Below are 27,789 nucleotides of genomic sequence, written 5' to 3' on the forward strand. Positions count from 1 at the left end.
AATTATCTTAAACCCCGTGTGGATACGTGAAGGTCTGAAGTGGCATTTTAACATATAAACACCGCGCTTACAGCTGCTAGCTAATTAGCTCGCCATGCTAGCTCGTTGTGACTATCAACAACAAATGCCTGTACGGATTATTTAGCTAGCCAGTTAAATAAATAGAGAGAGAGAGCGAGAGAGAGCAGACCGCCGGGTAGTTAAGTACAGGATGTCTATGTATGAGGAATCCTCGTTAACGGGAAGTTACGATGTTGTGGGGTCGTTTCCCAAAAGTTTTGGCTACGGGGTGGAAGAGCCAGACATGGATGAGGAGAGGTCCACATCTGCGGACAAACCGAGGATACTGCTGATGGGACTGAGGCGGAGTGGCAAGTCATCTATTCAGAAGGTAATTTACCCAAACCGTCTCTGCTTACACACACCACCACCACCACAAAGTTCTTCTTCTTTGAGTTTTAACGGCAGCTTGCATCCTTAATATTGCACCACTGCCATCTTCTGGTGTTCGGTAACTCCTCCGATGTTAGTTTCCTCATCAGTCCTGTTCTCATTAGGTAGCTGACTAAGCATCTTCTGCCGTGTCCACTTTCACCACACTCCATTATGTTTTTTACTCCTGCTCCTGTTATCCCTATTCGTTTCACTTCTTCCAACATTTCCTTTCTCTCTGATACATACAGTATTTCCTGCAACTAACACATGATCTACAGTTTCTGGTATCCCACAATGATCACAAAAAACAGTTGGAGGCTTTCCTATAATGTGATGTGTGCTGATTAGGTTGCTGTGTCCAATTAAATTACTTGCTCTTTTGTTAACATACCTACTCCTTTTTGGATTGAGTGTAAATGTCTCCCTTTTATTGGATTATCATTATCCCAACACAGTTGCCAATGTTGAGTTACTTTTCCCCTCTGATTTTGACCATTTAATAATGACTTCACCACCACAAAGTTTTCTTAAAACACACCAATTTATTGCAAGACTGGGAAATACACTGCCAAGAAGTAGTAATCCCTTTGTTTTTGCATAATTTAGTTTAGAAAATGTGGTGTAGGCCTAATATTCTTCAAAGTCACAATAATGGAAAAGCTACATCTGCCTGAAATAGTAAAATAAAAACAATTGCATGTTTTGGTGTATTCATTGAATGATATGCTTGAACATTCAAAGTCAGATTAGAAAAAGAAGGTAAACCCTTGGTTTTAATAACTACTACAACCTTATTTTACAGAGTAGTGACCTCAACCAAATGTTTCCTACTCTGAAAGCACATGAGAATAAGGGATGGTTCACATCAGCTTGTGAAGAGATGAGTGTCAATAACCAATATTTGTCATGTGTTTTGTACAGAACAAGGCACAACTAATCGCTAACTACAATTTCAACTCATTGATGGGAAGATCCGACTTGTAGTAGCCTTTTAAAGGTTATTTGTGAAAGGGTTCACATACTATTTTCTATTTGGATTTTTAATATTGAGGTTACTCAATAACTTTGCCAATTCAGAAAACAATGTTATTAGTTTACCCAGAATGTATTTGTCAATTACAGTGACTTTAATGAAGATCAGACAAAATTGTATGGATGAATTATGCATACATGTATAATCAAATATTTATATTAGTAAATAGAAGTAAAATACATATTAATGTTTATGTAAAAAAAAAAAAAGAGACTTGACTTGAATATATCATTATCACATTTTTTTACTCTCTAATGCAACATCTGTATCGCGAGCTGGCAACATATGTTTTCTTTGAGCTCCTATTGTGACATATGACAGATTTTGTGACAGATTCTCTGGAAAATTGGTGAGAAATAGTCTGGACAATATACGACACACTCTATTCTTTTAAACATTTATTCAGATAAGGAAAAACTCCCTTCAAAGACATCCTTTAACAGGAAACAAATGGGAGAAACTTTGGTAAACAAAGGATGGACAGACATGAAATTGGTGTTATATATACAGAGTAGACATAAGTAGCAGTAGATTAATAGTGACAATATGAAGTTAATAGAGTACAAAACATAATATAAAGGGTAATAATAAGTTACAAGGTTTTAGGCTAAATGTAGACTAAGGGAACCAAGACTGTGAATCAGAGAAGACATTCAAAGTAACAGCGTTGGACAGAGACAATAAACCTTCTGCGCCTCTGACCAGGTTGTATTCCACAAGATGTCACCCAATGAGACGCTGTTCCTCGAGAGCACCAACAAAATCTACAAGGACGACATCTCCAGCACCTCCTTTGTCAACTTCCAGATCTGGGACTTTCCTGGCCAGGTGGACTTCTTCGACCCCACGTTTGACAGCGAGATGATCTTCAAGGGAACAGGCGCTTTGATCTTTGTCATCGATGCTCAGGTAGGATGACATTAGTTTAAACTGAAGAACATTGTGGGGTTTGAAAGGCTTCCTGTGTGAGATGAATGAACACGTCACCTTTTCCTGTTGTTAGGATGACTATGTCGAGGCTCTCGGGCGGTTACATCTCACCGTATCCAAGGCCTACAAAGTGAATCCAGACATCAACTTTGAGGTATTCATCCATAAAGTAGACGGTCTGTCAGACGACCACAAAATAGAAACACAAAGGGACATTCATCAGAGGGCCAACGATGATCTGGCAGATGCCAGCCTGGAGAAACTTCACCTCAGGTGAGTGTTTGACACGTCTGCACAGGTTAGACATTTTAGCTGCAAGACTTAGCTGCAGATCACTCCTAGAAAGTGTTAACTTTTATGATTGTAGTCTAACAGGATGGAACTTGTATGTGCTCCACTAAAATACCAGAGTGAGATGATTTCTAGTTTGTTGATGTTACTTCTGAACGCTATTTGGCATATATCAGCGTGTGAAATTACCTAATGTACCTTAACGCTGCACTTATCAATGTTGTTTATATTAACAATTGTTTGTAGAAACTGTGTGTTAGATGTTGCTCATTGTGACAAACTAAGAGAATGATCACCAAACTCTGCTGTTTCTCTTTCTTATGTGTGAATAGGCAGCTGTTTGCAAACATGTTCGCAGTAACAACTTTATAAGTTTATATGTCAGTGTTGTTTTTTTGGCTTGTCCTGCTTCCCTCAAGTGGTCAAAGAAATTGTTAATGCGGCTTTAAAATTAACCCCATTATATAACTCATACATCTAAAGAATGGAGCTATTTGTTGTTTTGTTATTTGTTTGTGTTTATTCTATCTTTTTGTAGGAAGTTTATTGGTAAGGTCAGACAGTGAGTTTTTAATTCAATCACTGTGTAGTCTATATCCACGACGTTCCACTTCAGGTGCCGCTGGAAATTCCACCGGATGTCTTTCATTTCGGTCGGATGTCCGTTACCTTCCGCTTTCTTTGTGTTGGCGTTCTAAACTCCGGTGGATTTCTGAGGACTATGGTTAACTGCTCCTCAGATCTCTGCAGGGTAAATCCAGACAGCTAGCTAGACTATCTGTCCAATCTGAGTTTTCTGTTGCACGACTAAAACAACTTTTGAACGTACACGTTCCTTCCCGAGGCTATTTGGCAGAGGTGCTGTTGCTCCGTGCGGTGCATAGCGGCGCCCAAGACGACTGTGATTGGTTTAAAGAAATGCCAAAAAACCAGAGCACGTTTCTCTCCCATGCCAGACCCTCCCCCGCAGCGCTGTGGAGGAAGGTCTGGCAATGCGAGACTAATCACTGTGGAACAGTTAGATTGGTTTATTCTTTCGTCCTCGCAGTGAGAAGACATCATTAGTTATGTAATGTTCAAGCCGAGACTTGTTTGGTGACATTTTTGCAGTGTCTTTACTTCCCTCTACTTTCCCTCCCCAGCTTCTACCTAACCAGTATCTACGACCACTCCATATTTGAGGCCTTCAGTAAAGTCGTCCAGAAGCTCATTCCTCAGTTACCAACGTTGGAGAATCTTTTGAACATTTTCATATCTGTACGTTCACTTTTGTTACGTTTTAATTGTGTGTCCTATTTGTACCGTCTCTTATTAACATCCTTCATGTTTTACAGCATTCTGGGATCGAGAAAGCCTTCCTGTTTGATGTTGTTAGCAAGATTTACATCGCCACAGACAGCTCTCCTGTGGACATGCAGTCCTACGAACTCTGCTGTGATATGATCGATGTTGTCATTGATGTCTCCTGCATTTACGGGTGAGGGGGTTTTTTTTTTTTTTGTTTTGTGGAAAATTTTGTTTAAGATTTAAGGGTGGTTTTTTTTTTTTTTTTTTTTGGCCGGCTAATGGAGGATGGCAGTAGCTCTGCATATGACAAGGAGTCTTTGGCTATCATCAAGCTCAACAACACTACAGTGCTTTATTTGAAAGAGGTCACAAAGTTCCTCGCTCTTGTCTGCATCCTCAGAGAAGAGAGCTTTGAGAGGAAAGGTGAGTAGTTTTAGATTTTATAAACAGTTAAAATGGCATTAGACAGTGGTTTTTATTATACAGGACGTCCTAAATGTGAAGCTGCCAACTTAAAAAGTGTCCGAAAGACAGTGTGTACAGTGTTGTAATATAAGAATCCAATCAAATGACTATTTTCTTCAGAACTTTAAAATGACATGCTTTAAAGGATTCATTTGTTCTCTTTTCAGGTTTGATAGAGTACAACTTTCATTGTTTTCGAAAAGCCATCCACGAAGTGTTTGAAGTTGGCACCTCGCCTCAAGACGTCAGCTCGTCCAGCAGAAACAACCTCACAGGCTTGAAGTACGCCGCCCTGAACGGAACTGCTGTTTAAAGCGCAGAGGATGTGTGTAATTCTTTGCTTTACCTGAAATTCAGCAATGCCGCACAATGTGGGGGAATGATACGAATGCACACGTCTCCTGTCAAACACATGTTGCCTTACTGTATGAATGTGAAGTTAGAGAAGCTGAGCTGCCAGCTGATGAACTGAACTTAACTAAACAGTGGGTCCTTCTTTCTGCACATTGTCAGCTATGTTTACCTTCTTGGCCAGGTACTTCTGTGTGCTCTGCAACATAAAAATACTCCTGAAAGAGACTTCTGATCCAGTTTAAGCACTTGTCGTCGATATGAGCAAAAAGCTCCATTGACTCAAGCTCCAGCTGTATTTCCACAAACTAAACTACATCAGGGACGCTCAACTTGCTTTGCTTGGGGGCCACTTTTGCAAAAATGACAGGATGCCAGGGGCCGGTCATTAACCAGCATTAATACTATTTATCAGATAAAATGATTAAACATTAAAAGGCCCATAACTGATTATTAACTTAACTTATTAACTAATTAACTTGGGTAGCCCGGATATCTCAGTTGGTAGAGCGGGTGCTCACATATAGATGTTTACTCCTCGATGCGACTCCGACCTGGGGCCCTTTGCTGCATGTTATGCCCCCCTTCTCTCTCCCCTTTCATGTCTTCAGCTGTCCTGTCAAATAAAGGCCTAAAAATGCCCAAAAAATAATCTTTAAAAAAAAAAGTAATTCACTTGGCACAAGGATTGACACTAGGCCTGTACGACAGATAAATCAGATATTTTCCTGCATTTAATAGTTGCAACTGCATTTTAGTTGTAAATGCTTTGGTTACATTTGAAAGATTTTAAACATTAAACGTCCTTGGACCTCTTTCATCATGCAATCACTCAAATGTTGTAATGATTCATGAACATAAACGGCTCCTATTAGGGACAGAATGAATAGCATATTTAAGCTTTTATATGCACTATGGCACCTTATTTACATTCAAAGTACAAAATAAAAACCTATCTAGCACCCTCTCTGGCCTGTGGCGTAAGTTGAGTATCACTGCTTTACAGTATAAACATCTTTCATGTTCCCTGCTCCTTTTACTTTGAAATATTGAGTGCTGTAAATGGATGTAATCCCCAGTATGAAAAACAGAAAGCACAGAGTTTGTTCCACTGTGTTTTCTGTTGATAATGACTCATGCGACCAGCGACCGGTGCTCTGCTCAGGATCCCCACAGACCAGTACTGTGCCAGTTATACCATTAGAGCCTTGGTTTGATTAACAGCATGTTGGTCTTAATGGAGTCTGGAAATAACAGATGATGCTTTTCACTCGGACAAACCGTCCGCGTCTGCCTACAGTCGACTTTCTGTAGCTTGAGATGGAACGGTATGGCCAAATTTACTCCACAGAGATTCACTTTGTAGCGGTTTGTTTTTGCTTTTCGGTGCGAGCGTTGAATAATATTTCAGAGATTTTTTTTTTATTATTGTACATAATTCTTTAATAAAATTTGTTTCATATTTTGCTGAGTCAAGCTCACTTCTACCATAATTACATTATAAACTGTTTTTCCTCATAATTAGCATCTCACAGTTTTAAGAAAGTTATTATAATCATGAGTGATATGTCATCATTTTGAGAACAATTTTATATATTTATGATATACTTAATCATATTTGTAAATATGATATACTTGATCATGAATATGAGATTTAATGTAAGTTAAATATCTGCTTTTTATTATTTATTACAGTTTTATATATCTCAATTATGATGTGATATATTTCTATATTTATTATTTATAAATGATTAAGTATTAAGTATTAAGAGGTACAAAGTTAGTTAAAAATCCGTCACCTAGTGGTTTCTTTTATCACAATTATATGAACCAATCTGATCATTATAAAGGTTTTTCATAAATATGAGAATCTAATAATTATAGGTTAAAAATCCACCACCTAACTTTTTCGTTATGAAATTCTTTCTCATATCTCATCATTGAGAAACAATAACTAACTACTTGATAAAAATATTAATAAATATCCACCATCTAAATTTTGACATTATGAAGTGTTTTTCCTCTCCTATTACTTTTATAATATCCATAAGCTATGAGCAGGTATTATCATTTTGAGAATGTAAGTCCAAATATTGAGGCTTTACCTAATCATAATTATTGTCTTATAATTATGACAAAACAATAATAAAAACAATTTAAGTGATGATTTTTTTCCCCCCAAGTGGCAGTGTGGGCTTTCATGATATGGACAGAGACAAACAATATTCACCCTTCTTATTTTGTTAAAGATTGTTATAATAAACGTTATTTTTTCAATCTAACAATGTGCATTCACCCACAGTTGAACTGTTGTAACTAACATGTTTAAACAGCAGGTGGCAGCACAAATACATGTAAATATTTTAGATAATGTAGAAGATTTGACCCTCACTCGTGCTTGAGCAATAATTCAAACAAGTTAATCATTTTAACAAATCCTCCACCATGAACTCTGAGCTCTGACAGCCCATCAACAGATCCTGCAAATAAGCTTAGAAATGCCACACGCACGAATGGAAAGCCTTCATCACTTCATACACACATGTAGTGTGCATCCTGACTTAATAAGTAGTGGCAGGATGGAGCCTCAGCCGCAGCCTCTAATCGTCCCCAGACCTCCAGCTCACCACTGTGGAAAATGGAGGTCAATGAGTGGGGAAATAATATCTTGATTTCTCTTTTCCCAAGACCCTGCAGTTTGCTCTTGACCTCAGAAAATGTCATGTAGCCAAGAAGAAACATTAGATTTGAGAGTGAAAGACAATACATAAAGCGTGGAGGGTATAAAGCTGCAGCTCAGCATCCTCATCATGTGTGATGGATGGAAACTGTGCAGAGAAATGAAGCCATATGGTAAAAATGTATTTCAACCCACTGTTTAGCCTTTATAAACAGTATATGAATACATTGTTTCTAACTATTACACACATTACAATATAGCTGAAAGCAGACATGAAATGTGAAGTATGTATTTATTTAAAATATGCAATGCTGTAATATCAGCAACAAATCTTGTGTATTAATTACGGACAATTAAAGTCCCAAATGTCTTTCATTTTGATATCATGTGAGATTAAAATGCATATACATTAAATAGCTCCTAGATTATTATGGGGATTTCTAAGATAATAAAGTGGTGGGGTTTAAAGCTGCAGCGTGGAAGCCAAAAGTCTACTATGTATTTAAAATATTAAATTACATCTAGAAAACACAGTGAGTCTACCTTCTTTCAGGTTGAATTCCACACAAGGTGACAGAAAGACAGAGGGAGTGGAAAGACAGACAGAGGAGGAAAGGGGCGGTGTTTGAGCGAATGGTTTGGTTTTTACGCACCAGATGCTCCAGTCAGTAGAAACCCGTCAGTTTGCAGCTCGCAGGAGTTTCACGGAGAATTTATCATCTTATCTGTCATTTCATACACCAGAGCAGCACGAGCGCACATACTGCTCAGATCCTGCAGAGACTCCTGTGATCATCTCCAGACGCTGCTGGTGCGCAACGAGAGGTACGTTTACATTTAGACGATTTATAGGTAGGCTCATAGCTTTGTAATGTGAAACAGTAGATGATAAGTGAATATCAAGTGTGTTAAGGTGAGTTTGCATTGGTATAGGTTAATCTCCCGTTGATGTCTGACCCGTGCGCACATCCTCACCTGTCAAAACGGTGCATTCATTTTGAATATATTTTCCACATTTTTACTACACATGGAGGATTTAAAATGCACGGCACCACTCTCTAATGAGGGTTCCTTTTTAAAAGGTGTAAATAATTTAAAACCTTTATAGATCAGTTAAATGCAATTACTGAGATTAACTTTGGTTTTGAAAACTCCCTTTGACTGGTTACTTATTTTTAGAAAGTGCTGCAGAGACTCTGGCTTAGAATCAATGTAATAATACGTTTATAACATTTATAACTGCAGACTTGATTACTTATTAAAAACTAAGAATCTCAAGCATTTATTTTAGGCTAATATTACCAACATGTATAACTCATTACCAAATCAAAAGGATAAACACCTGCCAGTGGGTTTTCACAACCTGGCAACCCATAATTGGACTTATAATTGATCTACAATGCTTTAGCAAAATTTGTATTAACAATAAAAACAGTTTAATAGTGTCTTATTAGAAAGTAGTATGCTTTATTGAAAGTATGCAAAAACCTGTAGATTTCCAAGCCAAATATTTGATCCCCGCACTTTCAGGATGGACCAGAAAGGATGTTCTTTCTTTAGAGTGAGGAAATAGTGGATGTTATTGGGGGTTGGGGGCCTGAGCGGGGGCCAAAGTGAGTAACTGATACTGTGAATAAGTGCTGCGGCCCCCATTTTTTTAAGTAGAATTCATGAGGAGAAGAACAAAGAGACCTTTGAGGAAACAATCACTTGCTTTAATGTTTTGTGAAAGGGCTCAGACACACAAAATAGGAAGGCTTCATATCTTGATAATGAAAGTTTAATATGTCATACAATCAGGTTTTTTTTGGAAGCATGTTAACAAGGCATTCAGTCGTGTTGAGTTAGAGTGATGTCATCTTTCCTTCAGATTACAAATTTTCTTCTGGAGACTCAGCACCCCCTACACCTCCTCATCTGGCTACGCTCATAGTTTCCATCACCGCACACCATCCCCATACATACCACCATCATGTTCCAATCCATTTGGGTGAAATTAATACATTCATTCAAAACAATGCAGCTGTGGTTGTAAATGTTTTTTGTGTGTGTGTGTGTGTGTGTTTGGGGGGGGGGAATTCCTGACTTTTGTCTTTTTTTAGAAAACAGAGGGCGGAAGAAAAATGCTTTTCTTGTTTTCTTTTTTTCTTCTTCTTCTTCTTCTCAAACCACAAGACTTTGCCACGTTTGGACCACACTCACATTCTTCTGAGATTCTTGCATTGGGCGAAGGTTGTGACTGCATGTGTCCAATCACTGGAGACGAGCCAGACACAAAATAAAACTAAAAAAAAGGATTTTTTGGGATTGTGCGAGCGACTGACGGTCATAAATATCAGACAGAGTCATATTGTGAGTCAGTCTCACTCACATGGCTGTCTTTTCCATTTGCCATTTCTGCAGCACAGCCTGGGATACGTTTTATAGTTGTAGTTTGATGTTTTGAGAAATGCATTGATTTGCTTTCTTGCTGAGAGTGATGGGAAGATTTATACCACTCTAATGTCTGTACAATCAATATGAGGCTACAGCAAGCAGTCGGTTAGCTTAGCTTAGCATAAAGACTGTAAACAGGGGGAAACATCTAGCCTGGTTCTAGTCTATATCTACAATGTTCCACAATTCCGGGATGCAAATTTATGAATCCCACTATGGCCACGCCAAAACCCGCCCTACGAAGCATCTCTATTGGTTGGGGTTAGGCATTTGACCTTGAGTGATTAAGGTTAGGATAGCCAATTGGTCAGGGGATAGGACCTGTACAAATGGGGTTACGTTACCTTGCGTAAGCATGGACGCCTGGCCAATAAATGCTATTGAAGGGCGGGTCTTGGCGTGGTCATAGTAGGATTCGTAAATTCGCTTCCGGCATTGCTCCGGTGCTGCGGAAATTCCGCCGGATGTCCTTCTTTTTCCGCTGGATGTCCGCTATCTTCCGCTTTCTTTGTGTTGTAACTATGGTTAACTGCTCCTCAGATCTCTGCAGGGTAAATCGAGACAGCTAGCTAGATATGTTGCATCTGAGTTTTCTGTTGCACGACTAAAACAACTTACACACATGTTCCACCAAAACAAGTTCCTTCCTGAGGCTATTTTGCAGCGGCATCTGGGCTCCGTTCTAGCGCCGCCCAAGACGATGATTGGTTTAAAGACATGCCAATAAACCAGAGCACGATTCAGCGCTGCGGAGGAAGGTCTGGCAATGCAAGACTAGCCTGGCACTGTCCAAAGGCAGCACCAATACAGCTCACTAATCAACATAATCTTCTTTTTTATAAGTACAAAAACTGAAGTGTTTGTCGTTTCAGGGGGTCTATGTGAAGAACTATTTCTTGGCCAGAAAGATTTCCAAGAAATAGCTAAATGAAGCTGGAGCCAGCAGACGATTAGCTTAGCATAAAGACTGAAAGCAAGGGGAAATGTACAGCCAGAGTCCAAAAATGCAGTTAACAGAAACCCTAAATATGTCTGTATTTTCTGCAGGTGAAAAACATACCTGCAAACTCAGAAGGGCTGAAAAAGGTGACACATTTTCCCATTAAAAACGGCGATTGTTTTCTTGCAGCCCACCGTTCTCTACATTCATGCAGCCCACTCTCGGAGTGCGGCGGCAGCCTGGTTAATGATGACGTATTTACGACACATTGCAAAAAACAAAGAACAACCGTCACCTCGTAAACTTCAGTCAGTGGTGCTTGTTGGAGGATGCGACCGAGAGCAAAAAGAAGCTATACAAACGGATGATAGAATGCGCAAAAAAATGCGCTGAAAAGTCGACAGTTTATAAAGGAAAGCTCTAGAAAGGGACGTGGCCAAATGTGCTAAACTGAGCAACTTTTTCATTAAAACCAGCGAAAGTGAAACGCCAAATGAAGACGATGAGACGGGTAAGCTAGTTAGGAGCATTAGCTGTAAAATTAAGGTTATGGTTAGGAGCAGTGCAAGATGTTAGCGGTTGTACAAAACATAAGACAACGTTGCCTGAAAACCAGCGTTCGTGTTTATAAATCAAACTTTTTCTTGTAGCTCCACAGAAGCAGCAACTAGCTAGTCCAGTTTGCTGCTAACACTGACAATGAAGAGACAGTACCAAGCACCGGCCATGCGCCCAGAACTCCAGAGTGGGCAATAGGACTGCTCATTGAGTGAATATTATAAGAACTAGAATTACATTTAATGAAGAGTATGGTGTAGACCTGCTCTATAGAATAAAATGCCCTGAGATAATCAATGATGCCAGATGACAAGGCATTACATTAATGAAACTGATTTGATTTTATCAGAAAACTTTGTAATAAGCTGCTGTCAGTGTGGAAGGCACATCTAAGCTGTTGTACCACAGTGTGTGAACATAATCAGATTAGTTACAATATAACCACTTTATATGCACAAATGTTACTATTGATCCATTATGCCTTTTATCATCGAAATAAGGATAGTAAATATACAAAGCCCAGGACTGAAAGGGAATATAAAGTTTATATGAAACATTATTCAAAGTGCAATACATTTTATTTCATTCTTTATTTCTTTTTATTTTATATTTTGATTCATTCTTTTGTTCAATATCAAGGTTTGGATATTTGTGAACACTTATTTGCAAAGAAAAACTGAATTCTGGTATTGTTGAACATTACTTTGTGTTCTAAAGAATAATAGTGTTTTCTAATAAATCTACATTGTGAAGCAACACTTTACTGTATTTGCACAGAATTGGAAATTATATTTTACAAAAATACACAGAAAATGATATACTAAGGTTTTAATTACATTATTTTAATATAGTCAGTTTTAAAGTAAAGTGGGCTGGCATGAAACTCCAGGGCTGAAAATGAGTCCCACTTCGGCCCTGGAGCAGGCCCAGTCTCTCACAAAACAAACATCTGTTACCATTAACACCCAGGACCTGACCTGTCTTATTCCAGCTGGCAGCTGATGGGAAAATATGTTTACTTGCCTATTTGTTTTGGATGGTAGTTGTCGGTATTTTTAAGATCAGGCCGACTGTTTACTTGCATCGGTCACTGTTCGCCTGCAAGTATAATCCAAGTGAAACAACTACGCTGCCAAAAGTAACTTCACTAAAAGTATTTTATTTTAAGAGACTTCACGACCGCACTTGATTACTGTCTTTAATCTGCCTTTCTGCTTTTATTCTTTCGTCGTTCACAGAAACATTTAGACGTTTCACACATATTTTTAACCCCACTCAGCTCTGGGTAATGCCAGCCAATAGTTGGTCCATCACTTTGGTCCTAGTCTCACATCTCCACAGCGCTGTGGAGTAAGGTCTGGCTACACCTCAGATACATTCTGGGATAGGACAAAAAAGGCTCGGGGTTGTTTGCATTTCTTTAAACCAATCACAATCGTCTTGGGCGGCACTAAGTCCTGGACGCACGCAGCAACGGTGGCTCTGCAAAATGTCCTCAGAATGAACCTTGTTTTGGTGAAACCTTTGGACCCCGCAAAAGTAAAATGCCACATAAAATATTAAATGAAGTTAACTGTTCACATGATATAGTAACGTGAGCAATTTAAATTAGCTGGATGCATGGTTAAACGTAATTTGTTCTTATGTCAACGTGTGTACTACGTCCACAGCAATCTCGCCAATCGGTCCCAAAACGTTGCAGTTAGATTCCCTAAAAGAACCAAGCAGACCTGCCTTATTGCACGATTCAAATATTCTTCCAAAACCAATTTTCAGCGTGTAGCCTGCTAGCTGGAATGTTGTTGTTTCCTGTAGTGAAGGGATTTTGAGAACGGCAACACACATACAGGAGATCATCCTGCGTGTGAGCCACGCTCAGGATCTCAGGCTTTATCCTGAAAATGTACTTCCGTTGATCCAGACTAAGACTGAAATATCTCAACAACTATTGAATGAATTGATATGATGTTCCCAAGAGGATGAATCTGAATGATCCTGGACTTTTTTCCTCTCGCTCCACTAACAGGTCAAAATGTGTCCAATAGTTTGGTTTATGACCAAATACCTGCCAAACTAATGATATTCCCATCAGCCTCAGCTGTTCATTGTGTTTTGTGTTCATTATGTATGTTAGGATTTAGCTCAATGTACAGCCTTACAGAGCTGTTGGCACAGATGTTGACTCGTAGTGTTCCAATTAATCAATTACAGTTACTTGTCAGCTGAACAAGCAACAATGGGGATTTCAACTTCAGGCAAGCATACAATTCAACAAATATGGAGATCAAATTGAGCGTGAAAGTTCCCTCTTACCTCGTAAACAAGATTTTTTAGCTTTTACTTATAGCTTTTAACCACATCTCATGGTCTGAGTTTGAGAAGTGTCTGAAAGCTTAGTGTCTAATAACCAAATTTGCTAGTGAACTCTGACTCTAAGGTTTTTTTACGTTTTATTTTTTTGTTGAATTGAAAAAATGGTTTCCAATTTTAAAAAAAAGAATAATTAATGAATATGTACGTGAGCTTAGATAGTTTTTTGTGTGTCTACCCAAATGACATGTTTCTTTCCAAAGAAATTATTAGGAAATTATAGAGCTATAGGGTTTTCTTATTTTGTATGTAAGTATCCTCTCACGGCCTCTGGTGGGCTTCCTAACCCCCAGAGTTGGGAGCTGTTGTGTCAGGTCACTGTGATTTGCATGGTGGTGACTTGTTTACTTGTCTGACTGAGATCTGTTTGTCAGGTCTGTTGACAGCAACTGAAGTGAAACTGCAGCTGGAGACTCACAACACAAAACCAGCTTCATTCCCTGATGTTATAGGCTAAATGTTACAGGTTATGTGTCATTAATACCCAGTGATACTGATCATATTATGAAATAAATAAATAAAGCTGCCTATTATGGTTTTCGTGAAAGAATAGATTCTTTTGAAAAGATGAATAAGTTGAAGTAAATTAAGCTGAAAGCTTCTCAAGAACCTCACAAGAAAATTCTGCTGTTTTTCACATTCAAATAACCAGAATAATTTATCAGATCTGCCAACACTGTATCTTAGTGTTCAGTGAGCAATTAACCCTGACAAACTTTTATCACAGACAACAAAATGCACATTGGTGTTCATGTTGATTTGTGTGGGGAAATGACTACTTTAACCTTTTCAGGAGGCGATTATTATGTTCAAGTAAACAAAAAATAATGTTACAAATCTGCCAAATCAGTATCTCAGAATATCGTCATTGTTTAAAACAGCAAGAAGAAGTAATTCATCGTGATGAGAACTTTAATCAGCAACAAGAACATGTACAATGTGTGTTCATGTTGATTTGTGTGCGTGCAACTGAAATTAGCCTTGTGATCTGCAGGAAGCCGCACCACATTGAGCGTCTTTGTACTGGGGATGAAAGGGAGCGCAGTCATCTGACAGCCATAAGAGACCAGCCTTGTTTTTTATTTCTTCTATTTTCTGTAACAGGTTATAGCTGCAACCATGAGGGTGTCAATTTCCCTCCAATGCTGCGGGGCTACACTCTGTTGTTGGCAATTTCTACACAGTTTTGTGCCGCTGTCAATATTCTCATTCACCTGCTCAAATCCAGGTTATGCAACCCAGGGAGTCGCACAATATGCGGACTGTTCTGAGCTTCAGAGGCTGTTCAAGTACCCTAATCCATTTTAGGGGGAATAAACCGTAAAAGTGGGGTGGTAATTGAAAGCCAACTTTGTTACACGCTTTCCTGTTTTAACTCAATTCACACACAGTTTGGGTTATTGAATTAGTGTTTCAGCAAAAGAGAAAGCAGTGATTGTGAGTGAAGTCTACAGTCTCTCTAGCAGCCCTGTAAGTCTATGCTTATCATTACGAGCAACCAAATCGGAAAAACATCAGCCTCAGAGAGATATTTCCAAATCAGAGATAATGAGAATTTTTGACAATGCGATGATATCTGTCAAAAGAACTACAGAAATTTCAACAAACCATTGGTAACATGCCTGCAAAGCTGCAGTTACATCACAATAAAAAAACAAACAATAATAACACTAATAAAATGACTATTACTAATAACGATTTTAGCATGCAACAGAACAAAAAGTTAAAAAAGTAAAGGGGTGAGAATACTTTCACTGTATGACTAAATACCTCAATAATATATGAAAAATGTCTGTTAAACAGTCATGAGGGTCAGGATGCAATCCCTCCAAAAAAGGCATTGAGGCTGTTTTATAATGCATGAATTAGTATTTTGTGGCTCAGACACATTTAACACTTACCTACATATTTTGTTCCACTAGATTTTATGATGTGTGACTGTGGTTTTCATCATGGAATCTGGTTTGTAAAGCTCAGACATGAAGTCTAAATTCCTCTACGGGGGAAAATAAACACTAACACCTAGACGCAGCAGTATCTGGCTTCGGTCGTAAGAAACTGTCCAGGTTGTTGGGGAGTAAAACAACAGCAGCGAACCATGAAGGGACATGAGACAGGAATCCTGATCCTGGGAGACAGTTGCCATTTGGCTGCCACTACAAAGTGCTCAGAGCCAAGTGACTACTGTAAATCTTTTACTTGGACAGACAGTTTATCAGTAGAAGAATGAAATGTGTCCACTCACAAGGTGAAATGTAGGCTTAAATAGTTTCAGCAGCCGTGCTACCAGAAAGAGAGTACTTAGACAGGATGGATGAGTGTTTGGTTTAATGTCTCGTGTTGCGGAGGAGAACAGGGGCGACAAGTATTCTTGGGTGTGTTTCAAGAGGACACCTGTGGCGTAAAGTGCACACCTCCTAAACAAGGTGCCGACTACATGTGAGTCAGTGTTTCATTATGTCAGACAGTCTGGATGGTGTGATGAACAGGTTCTCTCATTTGCAGTCAGTTGTGACCTTTAACAAGATGCATGAAAGCAAATAATGGGTAATAATATTTTAATCTTAGCGCTACTGAAAACCTAATTTCGAAGTTTAAATCCCATTGAATTCATAGCACTAACAAATTTACTCTAAAAATCTATCTGACTTCATGTGGTCTCAGTTACCCTCTTTCAAAATTTCAGTAGTCAATTTCAAAAACTTCACCAATTCAGATAGAAAAATCAAGTGTCCAGTATTCAAAAACTACATTAAAATTGCTCAAATTTTTAATTTGGATCTAAAAATTCCAGTCAAGTCAAAATATCTGGTTGCTCGAAATGGCTAGTATTGTTATTTCGGGAACATTTGTAATTCATGAAAGGAGTAGTTTGACATTTTGAAAGTATGTCTATATGCTTTGTTGCTAAGAGTTAGACAATACAATTATCTCTCGTTTGAAGCTGAGGCAGGAGGTGATAAGCTTAGCTTAGCATAAAGACTAGAAGCATAGGGAAACAACTAGGCTGGCTCTGTCCAAAGGTAACAAAATCCACCTACCAGCACCTCCTAAACTCACTAATTTTAAATATCTAGTTTGTTTAATCTGTTCACAAACAGAAATGTAGACACGATGTGTCTGTTTGTATATTGATTAAACAAACAAGGTGTAGTGACTAAGTCACTATACTTAGCCGCTACTGGTTGCTAATTGCGATGAGTGTTTCTAACGTGTACTCAGACAAACGATATCCAGTCCTTTTCATTTAGGTTGCATTTTGCATCGTTTATTTTGCACGTCCACAGCGTTGAGTTATAATGAATAATAAATCATATAAAGTCCCATAAACAACGTAAGCCGAGCACAGTTAAAAAACTGTTTGCTCCTCTTCTTCAATTAACAACACCTGTTTGCATCAATACAGGAAATATTAATATTAAATACCCAAACCAGTCTAGGCCTTGGGAACACAAGGCAATATCATGCCCCCTGTGGTTTGGAGGAAAACCACTCATATGGCTCCTACACAAGGTATACCAAACAACAACAAAAATGCTTTAGGCGTTAGGCATTTTTCTAGACTTTGGGCAGAGCTTTCAGTCTGTATACTAAGCTAAGCTAATGCTCCACCCTCCTTAATGCTCTGTCTCTCACTTGGCTGTTTCTACAGTATGAGTCTCACCATATTTTTATAGCTGACTATAAAGTTATAATGGACTGTCCTATAGGAACAGGAGCCATAAAATATTGGTTTCAAGAATGATGGATTGTTAATTAGACTCTGCTCTGTCCCTATTGGATGCCTGAAGGATAATTTGATGACAGACAACAGCTGGAGACCACAGAATGTGTTTGCAGATGTTGTGGCTCAGGAAGAGAAACATAAAGCTCAAAACTGGGAAAACTATGTCCGGAAGGAAAACCATTGTTCTATCACTGCATTCATCGTAGACATGGATGGACAAGAATAGAAACCCAAACCTCTTTAGACATTTTAGGAGGGAAGTTGGGCTGTTGAATTTCCCCATCCAGACAGCAATCTGACAGAAAACAGACATAGGATGTGATGTTTTCTCTCAGTTTGGTCGTCCTTGTTTTGTTGACCCAGCTTGATTCCCTGTAAGAGGAAGCAGTGCTGTTATCTGCAGGGAGGGATGCACGAGGGATGTCCTCAGTGTTGTGCTAACATGGCATTGGGAGACAAAGTCTCCAAACGAGCTGTGGAGAAGAGGGAGTTTCTGCTTCTGGCATCAGCTTTAGAACATGACCAAGAGCAGACTGTGTTTATCTTTTTTTTTTTGTTTATCTGAAATTGCTGCATCAAGGGTTATTAGAAACAAAATGTTTGATAGCAGTCAGACATGAGGAATGTAAACTGCACTTTCACGTAGAATCCTTTAGCAGACCAGATGCAAATACTTTGAGGATGCAGAGAATAAAGCGCGGTACCTGTAAATGTGTGGAGCGGGAAACCTTAATCCTGACTGACGTTTAATTCTTAGCAGCTTAAAACAAAACCACAAAAAAATGTGTTTCTGAGAAAACAAGTGGCCTTCATTAGTTTGTACCGAGCTCTGGCTCTCATCGTTTAGACCGAGCTGGTGACGTCTACCAGACGGAGGGGGGGGGTCTTGGCTCATTCCTCGATCCCTCAGGGAGATTTCAAAGCCACACGGTTTCTTGACTGCACTTTGTTGAACCCACCTCCCCTTTCTGACATAAAAACATGTCAAAGCCACTCTGTGACCAAAATAAATTATAAACAATTACGGTTTCCAAGTGAAATATTTAAGGGTCTGGCTTTGTAAATGTTCCAAAAGTTGTGATCCTGAGCATGAACATTTACCTAAACTCTAGAGAACTCTCCTTATCCATAATCTTCATCCACACTGTATGTATATATATCTGAGCCATGCCTGCCCCGTCTTAACTGTTCCACAGGAGGGTATTTTAACCTCCCACACTTCATTTCCTCGCTCATTTCCCTTTGCTGCTGCAGAACATGGGGTCACTACCCTGCTAATGCCTCACTGTGTTCAGTAATAATGGTAGGATGATGTTATTGTCAGTGTGCCCAGCCTTATTTCCACCTGTCTTTCCTCTGCTCCACGAGCTCTCAATCAACTCATTTATTTAAATTAAGTAAGGAGGCTTCTTCTCAAGGTAAACTGACTCTTAAGATGCATCATCTTGTTTTTAATTGGCTCCAGACAAGTCATTACATTTAACCAGCTGTTGTCCAGACATCCAGGTTAAGACTTTAAAACGTTTGACAGTTTTTTAGAAGTCTAGGTTTCAACCACATTACAATGACTATATTTCAGTGTGAAGCAGGGTGTAACTATACACATTGAAATATAGTCACTATAAACAAACTCTGTTAATGTAACTTAACTTTGAAACATCAACATCTTTTGACCTACAACTTGTGATAAAACCATGCTTGCTGAGTATTTTGGAACCTGTTGTTTTCTCATTCTTATTTTTTGCTTGCTGACGCGTGGCTTTCAATTAAACTCCTGACGGGTCAAAACATCTTCAGCAAAAACAACAAAAAGCATCTCCTCCTTTGAGTCACATTTATCCTAAATCTGTATCAAAGCATATCTGTAAAGTGCTTTATGTAAAGTGATTGGGGTGAAATGTTGAGGTGGCTTTGGGAGAAGCCCTAGTAATCATCATTATGAAATGTTCACAACTGTCACAGAATACAGTATCCTACATAGTCAAGATCATAATAATTAGTTTTGCTAATAAAACATCTTAATGGCATTACAAATTTATTTTGTGACTGATAACAACCGAAAGTTGTGGACAAAAGGAATAAACGAGTAGATTCCCCTTCAAACGCAGGCCAAACAAAGAAGAAAAAGCCCTTGAGAGAGCCTTTGAAATGGAGTACGGAGTTTCATTTCAGCTCCCAACAATTAATATTGTTTAGTTGTTTTGTCTCTCAATGCCAAACTGCCACAGGGGGTTTGTACAAAATGAGGGGTAGGGAGAGGAAGACATTATATTAGTGAGTTATGATGAAACAGGAGAAGCGGTTATATCATTGCAGGACTGATTTATAATTAATCAACTCTGAGTTAAAGTGTTCATTCAGCCGCTGCTTGCAGGAAATTATTTCTGGATGTGGAAAACTTTGAACAATATTTAACTTCTAACTGCATCAGGATGTCTTTCGTTAAACCATTTCCAGTTCTTGGATATTGAAGGTTAATCTAAATAGGATTCACAACTTTATCACCAACAACCTCCTTCTTCTCCTCTCAGACTCTGGTCATCTCAACATTTTCATCCTCCTCAACGCCACTGCTGCTTTTGACACCATTCTTCCTCAAGATGAGATCAAATTTACTCAACCAGAGGCAAATAGTTATTGCAGTACAAGGCAAGGAAAAAGTGCAAATATAAAAAGTGCAACTATGAAATATCAATAAACAAATATCCCAAATCCTAAATACACCTCCTCCACCACCAATTATTGCTCCCAAGGTGTCCCACAGGGTTCAATGTTTGGTCCTCTACAGTTTATTGTCATAAATGCTCCTCTTTGTCTTCCACTAACAACTCCTGCCTCCCCATCGATAACTCCATTTTCTCCCTCCCACACATTTGCAACTTTGGAGTAATTTTCAACAGCAGCCTCTCTTTCAAACACCATGCAAATCCAATCACTTAAACAGCAGTTTTCCACTTCAAACATCACCCATCCCTCTCTTTTTCTGAAACAGAGAGGGATGCTAAAACTTTGATCCAAACTTTGATCCATAATTTCATACTGTACATTTAGAATACCGCAATATCATTTTTTATTGATTTCATTTCCTGTACAACCCTGTGCTTTTAGTGTGTTTTTAGATACAGTATCTAGGATCTTTTTTACCCGTTGTACAAAGCGTCTTTGGGTGCGCTATAGCACTTTAAAATGTTAATTCTTTTACTACCATTTTTAGTCTTAAGTTCCAAGCTGTATAACCAAACACTGTCTGCCTCCCTTTTCTCTACTTTCTCTCTCTGTCTTACTAATCTCACTTCTCTTCCTCCTCCTTTCTGCGCTTCTCGCTGATAGTGAATGCTGTGTCTGTGAATTCTCTCAGCCAGAAGAAAGACATCATGAGTGACCGGTTCAACTGCAAAAACTGTAACGAGTCCCTGTGCGGACGCAAATACATCCAGGTGGAGGACAACCCTCACTGCATCCCTTGTTACGACCGCCTGTACGCCAACACCTGCCAGGAATGTAAAGAAATCATCGGCCATAATGCCAAGGTAAGCTCTACTTGTACAGAGTTGGAAAATATCTAAGTACATTTACTCAATCTTAAAGTATTTTTACTTTTTTGCTTCTACTTTATACTTATATACATTTCAGAGAGAAATATTGTACTTTTTACACTACTTTTATTTGAAAGCTATGGTTACCGTACAGATTAAGACTTTACATGCAAAAGATGAGAAGCTTTTATAAATTAGAGCTGCAACTAACAATTTTCTTCCTTGTTGATTAATCTGATATTCATCTTCTTAATTAATCAATTAATCATTTGGTTTATTAAACCTCTAAAATAGTGAAAAATGCCTATTAAAGTTTCCCAGAGTCCAAGGTGACATGTTCAAAATTCTTCTTTCGTCTGACCAACAGTCCAAAACCTAAAGATAGTCAGTTTATAATGATTAAAAAAAACAGCAAATCCTAAACTGAAACCAAGAGTTGGCATTTCATTGAAAAATTACAATTAATCAACTGTCAAAATAGTTGCAAGTAATCAATCAAGTAATTGTTTTAGCTGTATCATAAATATGATGTATTGCTTTACATACAACTACCCAAGAGTATATAAAAGAGTTCAAATTAACTAAACCAGATACAACATTAAAATGCTTCTTACTGTACATGTAGAGTATTTTTACATTGTAGTATTGTTACTTTTACTTAATGATCTGAGTACTTCATCCACCACTGAAATTGTACATGTCTGACTGCATTATGATACATTTTCTAACTGCTTTAACAAACCAGCTGGTGTTCCTGAAAAACATATCTCTCCTTCCCAACACCAAACTCTCTGTAATCCCCTTTAAGTTCCATAAAGCCTTAGTTCGTGAAAATTAAAAACGGAAACACCCACAGACGCCATGAGGCCATCAGTGTCCTGTGAATTACGGACTCCCTGTGAGGGACTGGCAGTAAATTACGCTCCTGCTTGCTTTGGCCGTCCCTCCTTCACAAAAGACATAACAACATTCATCCTTTATGCTTCTCCGTCCCTCTGCTTTAGTTGTTTCTTTTTACGCCTCAAAAACAAGTTTTTCACCCACTGTTGGGGCCATTTATCACAGAGCTCGCCTGAACTGCAGATGAACTGGAACCCAAGCAGCTGTTAACCAAAAAAAGTGGGTTACAAAGATTTTTTTAAAGAAAATAACGATGAAGAAAAGGGAATGTACAAAAACTTCTCCCTTCTGTTAACTCCTCTTGTGTTTGGAGGACAGTGGGGTGTCGTGGAAAGAAGGAAACTTGAGGGTTTTAGACTCCCATGTCGGCAAACATCCAAATACAAGGAACTGTAGAGGAGGAGTCCTGTGGTTGACTCTGACCTCCAAGCAGATGGGGGGCAGCAAATAGAGAATCTCCCTGTGAGGAACAATAACATATCAAGTGTTTTTATTAACTTACAGTTTACGGTAAATATCTTAACCCTTGTGTTGTCTTCCTGTAGACCGTAAACTTGTTGTCTTTCTGGGTCAAAATTGCGAATTAACTTTTTTTTGGCTATTTTTCCAACGTTTTTTATCATTAATTTTACCTGCCAAGAATGTTACATTACTTCCATACAACGTGCATCTACGCATTCATGTTATTTTGGGGCAATTTGGTTCAAAGAAACCCATAATTCTGATATAAAAATGGGTCAAATTTGACCCGAGGACAACACAAGGGTTAAGTTCCCATATCATTTACTGTTAAATGATAAAGCTGGCTTTATCAACAAATCCTATAAGAAGCTTATAATAGCCTATAATAAACCTTTAGAAATAAGTCATCATGAACTGTTCTTTCATTTTTGTATGCTAAGGGATAGCCTCAAACAGCTGGGCACTGTAGTTTTTGGGGGGGATTATTTTCGGGTGCAGATTAACACACTTGGTGAGAATTTTCGGTAGCAGTATGGTGTAGGTGGGATTTCCTCAAAATAAACTACAGTGTCCATTTGCTAACATTAGCCACCATTAACTACTGGTCATACCACTACAACTAATGCAGTAATGGAAAAACCTCTGAGTGTATTTGATTGAGCAAGGATGTGTTTTACCACTTATGAATTAAACTTTTTTTTAAGCCTTTTATTTATAACCTTTGACATTTTAAGTTTTTATTATAAGGCCATTTTAAGCCTGTCTGGTTTTACTGGTTGCTTAGCGCTCAGTTTGACTCTCTTCTTCTTCTAGGAGCTCTTCTATGAGAACAGACATTACCACGCGCAATGTTTCCGCTGTTTCCACTGCGACCGCTCTCTGGCAGACGAGCCCTTCACCAGCCAGGAGGATGCCCTGGTGTGCAGCGACTGCTACTGCAACGAGTACTCCTCCAAGTGTGTGTCCTGCGACAAGATAGTCATGCCAGGTAGTGATGATAAAGACTGGTCGCATCACTTTTATTCCTCCAACACCAAGTTCACAAACCTTCTTCAGGACAGACTCAGTCTTGACAGGGAAAAAGAGGCTAATGAGTTTTTGTTATCCAGGGTGTGACAGCTTAGATGTGACAGCATGATTGTTTCATGCTCTGCTGAAAATATCTCCCAGCAGGGTTTTTCAGCTCCGCTGTGACGACACGAATGCAGCAGTGGTGTCGGATGACTGAAAATTACCCGGGCCTGTGGGTAGTGTGGGATAGCATAACTCACCAGTTCTTTTCTGAACTCAGCAGTAATTTTCTTCAATTTCAGCTCAGCCTTGAATGCCTTTAAAAGCTGCTGCACTCTCCCCTATTTTCTTAAAAGTGCAGCCAAGTTCAAGTTCCAAACACCGTCATGCCTTCGGGCTGCAGTTCAGGTCCCAAAAGTCATAAAACAAGGCCAGTGATTAAAGTTAACTCAGAGGCATGACTGGCTCCTAACTTTTATAAACATCTGCAGTGAAGCATGTGTTTCTTATGGGAGTGGACAAACAGACCACATGAAATGGTTAAAACTGTAAAATAAAAAGCAGTGTTAAGACGCCAGCTAGATCATTGCTTTGTTACAGCTTGCCAGATTGTTTTGATGCAAGATAAGCTGAAGTAATTGTACAGTGCAGGAGAGCTGTGTAAAAACAGGTTTAGCCGTCACAATGAATCATCTCTTTTTGTCTTCACTGTGTAGATGCTATCAGATTTCATTCCAGCTCAAAGTTGAGCAGAGATCAAAGGAATGCAAGTGACACTCCACAAATGTCAGGGAAGATATCAACAAACATTCACAAACATCTCAATTTCAATCCTCATCTGCTCCTTTTCTTTTACCCCTGACAGGATCAAGGCTGTTGGAGTACGGTGGCTCCACGTGGCACGAGGACTGTTTTATGTGTCACGGCTGTGAGAAGCCGATCGGTGCCGAGGCCTTCATCCCAGACAACAACAGCTACTACTGTGTGCCGTGCTACGAGGGCAGGGTTGCTCCTCAGTGCAGCCACTGCAAAAAGGTGAACCAGGATCTTGATCGATTTGTCGAGAACTTTTCCAATTCATTATTTAAGATAAGATAAACTTTTATTGATTCATAGCGAGGAAATTCGGTTGTTGCAACAGAACAAGGGCAGAAAAACATATAGATATGTATAGGTAAGTAACAGAAATAAATTATAAGAGGTAGGCCACATAAACTTGAATAAGAAAAGGATAAAAATAGAAACTATACAACAGAATGGAGACAAAATGGTAAAGTGACAGTGAAAAAAAATCCATCCATCACTGTTTCCCAGAGCTCATAAGGACATCTTCAAATGTCTGGTTTATTTAAATGACTGACTGAATGCAGGAGGATAAAACAACACAGATAAATGATACATTGATCAGATGTCATAAATTAGATATGATGATCATTTTCTTTTCTTTTTAAACTTAAAGGGTTTGTGAGCTCTTTTACAATATGAAAATTTTACCACAATACATCAGGGTATGCCTTAAAGGTTTTATACTGACTAATATAAAATTAATATTTATAGAAAATTAAGCATGTTTTAAACATCCAGGTGTCAGATTGTAGGATAAACACTGGGTAAAATATACAAACAACTGAGTAGTGAGCATGAGCAGTTATTAGAATACCACCGACAGAGACATCACAGCAGTAACAGCTTTGTAGCATAATGCTGCCAGGTATCACAAAGATACGTTTAAAATTGTCTTTTTTTACTGATACAGTTTGTGTTTGTGTCCTGCAGGCTCTGACTAAAGGTGGGGTGACCTACAAGGACGAGGTGTGGCACAAAGAGTGTTTTCTCTGCACGGGCTGCAAAGCTCCGCTGGCTGGCCAACCCTTCACCTCGCAGGGGGAAAGTCCGTACTGCGTCAAGTGTTTCAGCAGCCTGTATGCCAAAAAGTGTGCCGGCTGCAACACGGCAATCACAGGTCGGTGGAGAGTACAGGACCACCGAGTTGTTGTTGTCTGTTGGTTAACACAACAGGTTCAATTCTGTCTGGGGTTGTCTCCCATGTTCTCCTTGTGATTCCTGTCTGTCTATCGATAACATGTCAAAACAATTATCTTCAACAAACAGGTATAGGCAGTAAGGTGAGTCAGGACTTAGCTAGAGCGAACGAAAAAAGCAGGACTTTATACAGTTTTGATAATTGGTTAGGCGAGTGAACAGTGAGCAGGGAGGCTGCAAAAACTTTGAATTCATTAACTTTAAACCTGCAATAAGTGATTTTGTTCTGCCACATTATTGTTCAGATTGAGTCCTGTTTCTGTCCACCTGATGACTCTCTTTTAACTCTGTATTTGGTCTCCACCAACTCCTGAGGGAAATATCTGTCTCTTTAACTGCTAACTGCTCCACTCTGTTCACCAGCTCATCGTTATCTGTGTCTGTCTGCGGTGTGGTGCTGAGCACGTAGTGTACAGTGGGGTTTTAGATCTTTTCACTGAAAACAGCTGTCTGCTGCAGCCGAAAACGACACTATGAGAGCAATGAACCAGAGTAGAATGTGGATCGGGCCGCATTTTTCTGTCCGAGCCCGGCCCGAGCCGACAGGCATTAAGGTATTTATGTCCGAGCCCGACACAGTTAAAATCTCATTTTTTTTCCATACTAATGACACATGTAAGAAGGCATTCGGAAATGTCAACAGATGAGCGCATCAGCGCACATGGGGCAACAAGCGCACGTTAACACAGGCGCGCACCAACAATAAGCTTTTTTAAATAAAAAATGTTCAATGCCTTATAGCGCTGATGTGACCGAGCCCGACCCGAACCGAACATCTTTTCTAAATATCTGTCTAAACCCGGCCCGGCCCGTCGGGTACCGTCGGGTCCCGACAAGCTCGGTTCGGGTATCCATCCTCTGAACCAGAGCTATAAAGTTGCAGGCCGGACAGCTAAACAATGAGCTGAAACTCACTTTAAAGCTCTAAAGATGCTTTAAGGACACTGTGTCTAGATGCTTTTAACCACAGCTATGAACTAGAATACCAGCAGTTTGACAGAACTGGCAGTGCTTTCTTAAGGTTTCTACTAACTGCTGATGTTATCTTGAATATATTTATGTTGTTTCCGCAATACTGCTGAGGCTGTTATTAAATGTTCCACCACTAGTAAAACATTCCTTCATTAGTTGCTCATGTGTTGTATTTGTGTCTCTCAGGGTTTGGAGATGGGAAGTACGTTTCTTTCGAGGACCGGCAGTGGCACCAGCCGTGCTTTAAGTGTTCACGTTGCTCCGTGTCGCTGGTCGGCTCCGGCTTCTTCCCCGACCGCGACAAGATTCTGTGTACAGACTGCAACAACGATGACTGACCGCCACTAACCACACCTGCAGCAAATATCAAACACTGCTGACACTAGCAGAAAGAAACTTCTAAATCTCAGCCTTTCACATGAACACTGCAATATTACTAATTCACTGATAGCTCAATATATACAAGTCAAAACTCTCGCCAACCTTTAGCACGTTGAAATGTTTGTATACATTTTAAAAGTGTCCTAGATGTATCTGTTTTTCTATCAAAGACTAAAACCTAAATGTAAACCTTGTTTAACACTTTTTTTCATGACTGCTAGACATGAATGTTATGACCAACGCTTGGCAAACTTTTTTCTTTTTATAGAAAATTCCAATTTATAAAACTGCCCTTCTTCTTCTCCCACTACTTGCTCTATGTTAATTGTATGTTGAAAATGAATTGTTGTAAAACATATATTTTATTTTCTTTTCAGCTTAAAAAAAACTTTACTGGTGTACAAGCAATAATACCAATAAATGTCATATAACAGAAGGGTGATGTATGACGTATTTGTCTATATGAACCTTCACATGCACAATACATCTCATAATGCACAATAGGTGTCAGTTAGCCTACAGCATTGGTTCCCTGCTGCACACAGGTGTGCCTATTTTTTATTTGCAATACACTCAGAAATTGTGCAAAAGTAGTCTAAAATTATGCCTCAAAGGTTGCTCTTTGTACACAAGAGTGTTTATAGTCTCATTGAGAACCAATTATCGAGCCACACAAAAATCTTAATTTCTCTTGTGAGGTGTATCAAGGAGCTGAAACTAAATATTTATTTTGCTGATACTTTGAAAACGTTATATCATCTTAAACTGTCTAAAAAGAAAGATAACTAAAAATCAGGGAGAAGGCTCCTTTAAAAAGCCAGATGGTTTTCTGTGGGTCGTCCCATGACTTTCTCTTACTATTACTTACATAATAAATATTTACAGTTCAGAACCTCTACTGAACTGCTCTAACTGTTTATACCGAGGCTCTGCCAGGCTAGAGTCCGTTTTGGGAGGAGGGAACAGCTGACAAGATGATGT

At 39.0% G+C, this 27,789-nt stretch overlaps 2 protein-coding genes across 5 annotated transcripts; both read left to right on the top strand.

Moving 5' to 3' along the window:
- Positions 1 to 176: 176 nt before the first annotated feature.
- rragcb (Ras-related GTP binding Cb) lies at positions 177 to 5,759 on the top strand. The gene is made up of 7 exons (XM_039820000.1): positions 177 to 391; positions 2,174 to 2,377; positions 2,472 to 2,671; positions 3,832 to 3,946; positions 4,024 to 4,165; positions 4,250 to 4,399; positions 4,609 to 5,759. Exons 1-7 carry the CDS (start codon positions 212 to 214, stop codon positions 4,752 to 4,754), a joined length of 1,137 nt encoding a protein of 378 aa, XP_039675934.1. The 5' UTR covers positions 177 to 211; the 3' UTR covers positions 4,755 to 5,759.
- A 2,331-nt stretch (positions 5,760 to 8,090) lies between these two features.
- LOC120571890 (four and a half LIM domains protein 3-like) lies at positions 8,091 to 27,244 on the top strand. Of its 4 annotated transcripts, none has more exons than XM_039821005.1 (6): positions 8,091 to 8,297; positions 20,834 to 21,033; positions 23,215 to 23,389; positions 24,278 to 24,447; positions 25,189 to 25,375; positions 26,614 to 27,244. In XM_039821005.1, the coding sequence occupies exons 1-6, from the start codon at positions 8,129 to 8,131 to the stop codon at positions 26,763 to 26,765; spliced, it is 1,053 nt and encodes a 350-aa protein (XP_039676939.1). In that variant the 5' UTR covers positions 8,091 to 8,128; the 3' UTR covers positions 26,766 to 27,244. The 4 variants fall into 4 exon arrangements, with proteins under 4 accessions (XP_039676939.1, XP_039676942.1, XP_039676940.1 ...); XM_039821008.1 differs by having other exon boundaries at positions 8,128 to 8,297; positions 20,862 to 21,033; XM_039821006.1 differs by lacking the exon at positions 8,091 to 8,297 and adding an exon at positions 11,155 to 11,359.
- The last annotated feature ends 545 nt before the right edge of the window (positions 27,245 to 27,789 follow it).

The sequence above is a fragment of the Perca fluviatilis genome, chromosome 13 (genome assembly GCF_010015445.1).
Source record: "Perca fluviatilis chromosome 13, GENO_Pfluv_1.0, whole genome shotgun sequence".
In the NCBI taxonomy this organism is placed as follows: domain Eukaryota; kingdom Metazoa; phylum Chordata; class Actinopteri; order Perciformes; family Percidae; genus Perca; species Perca fluviatilis.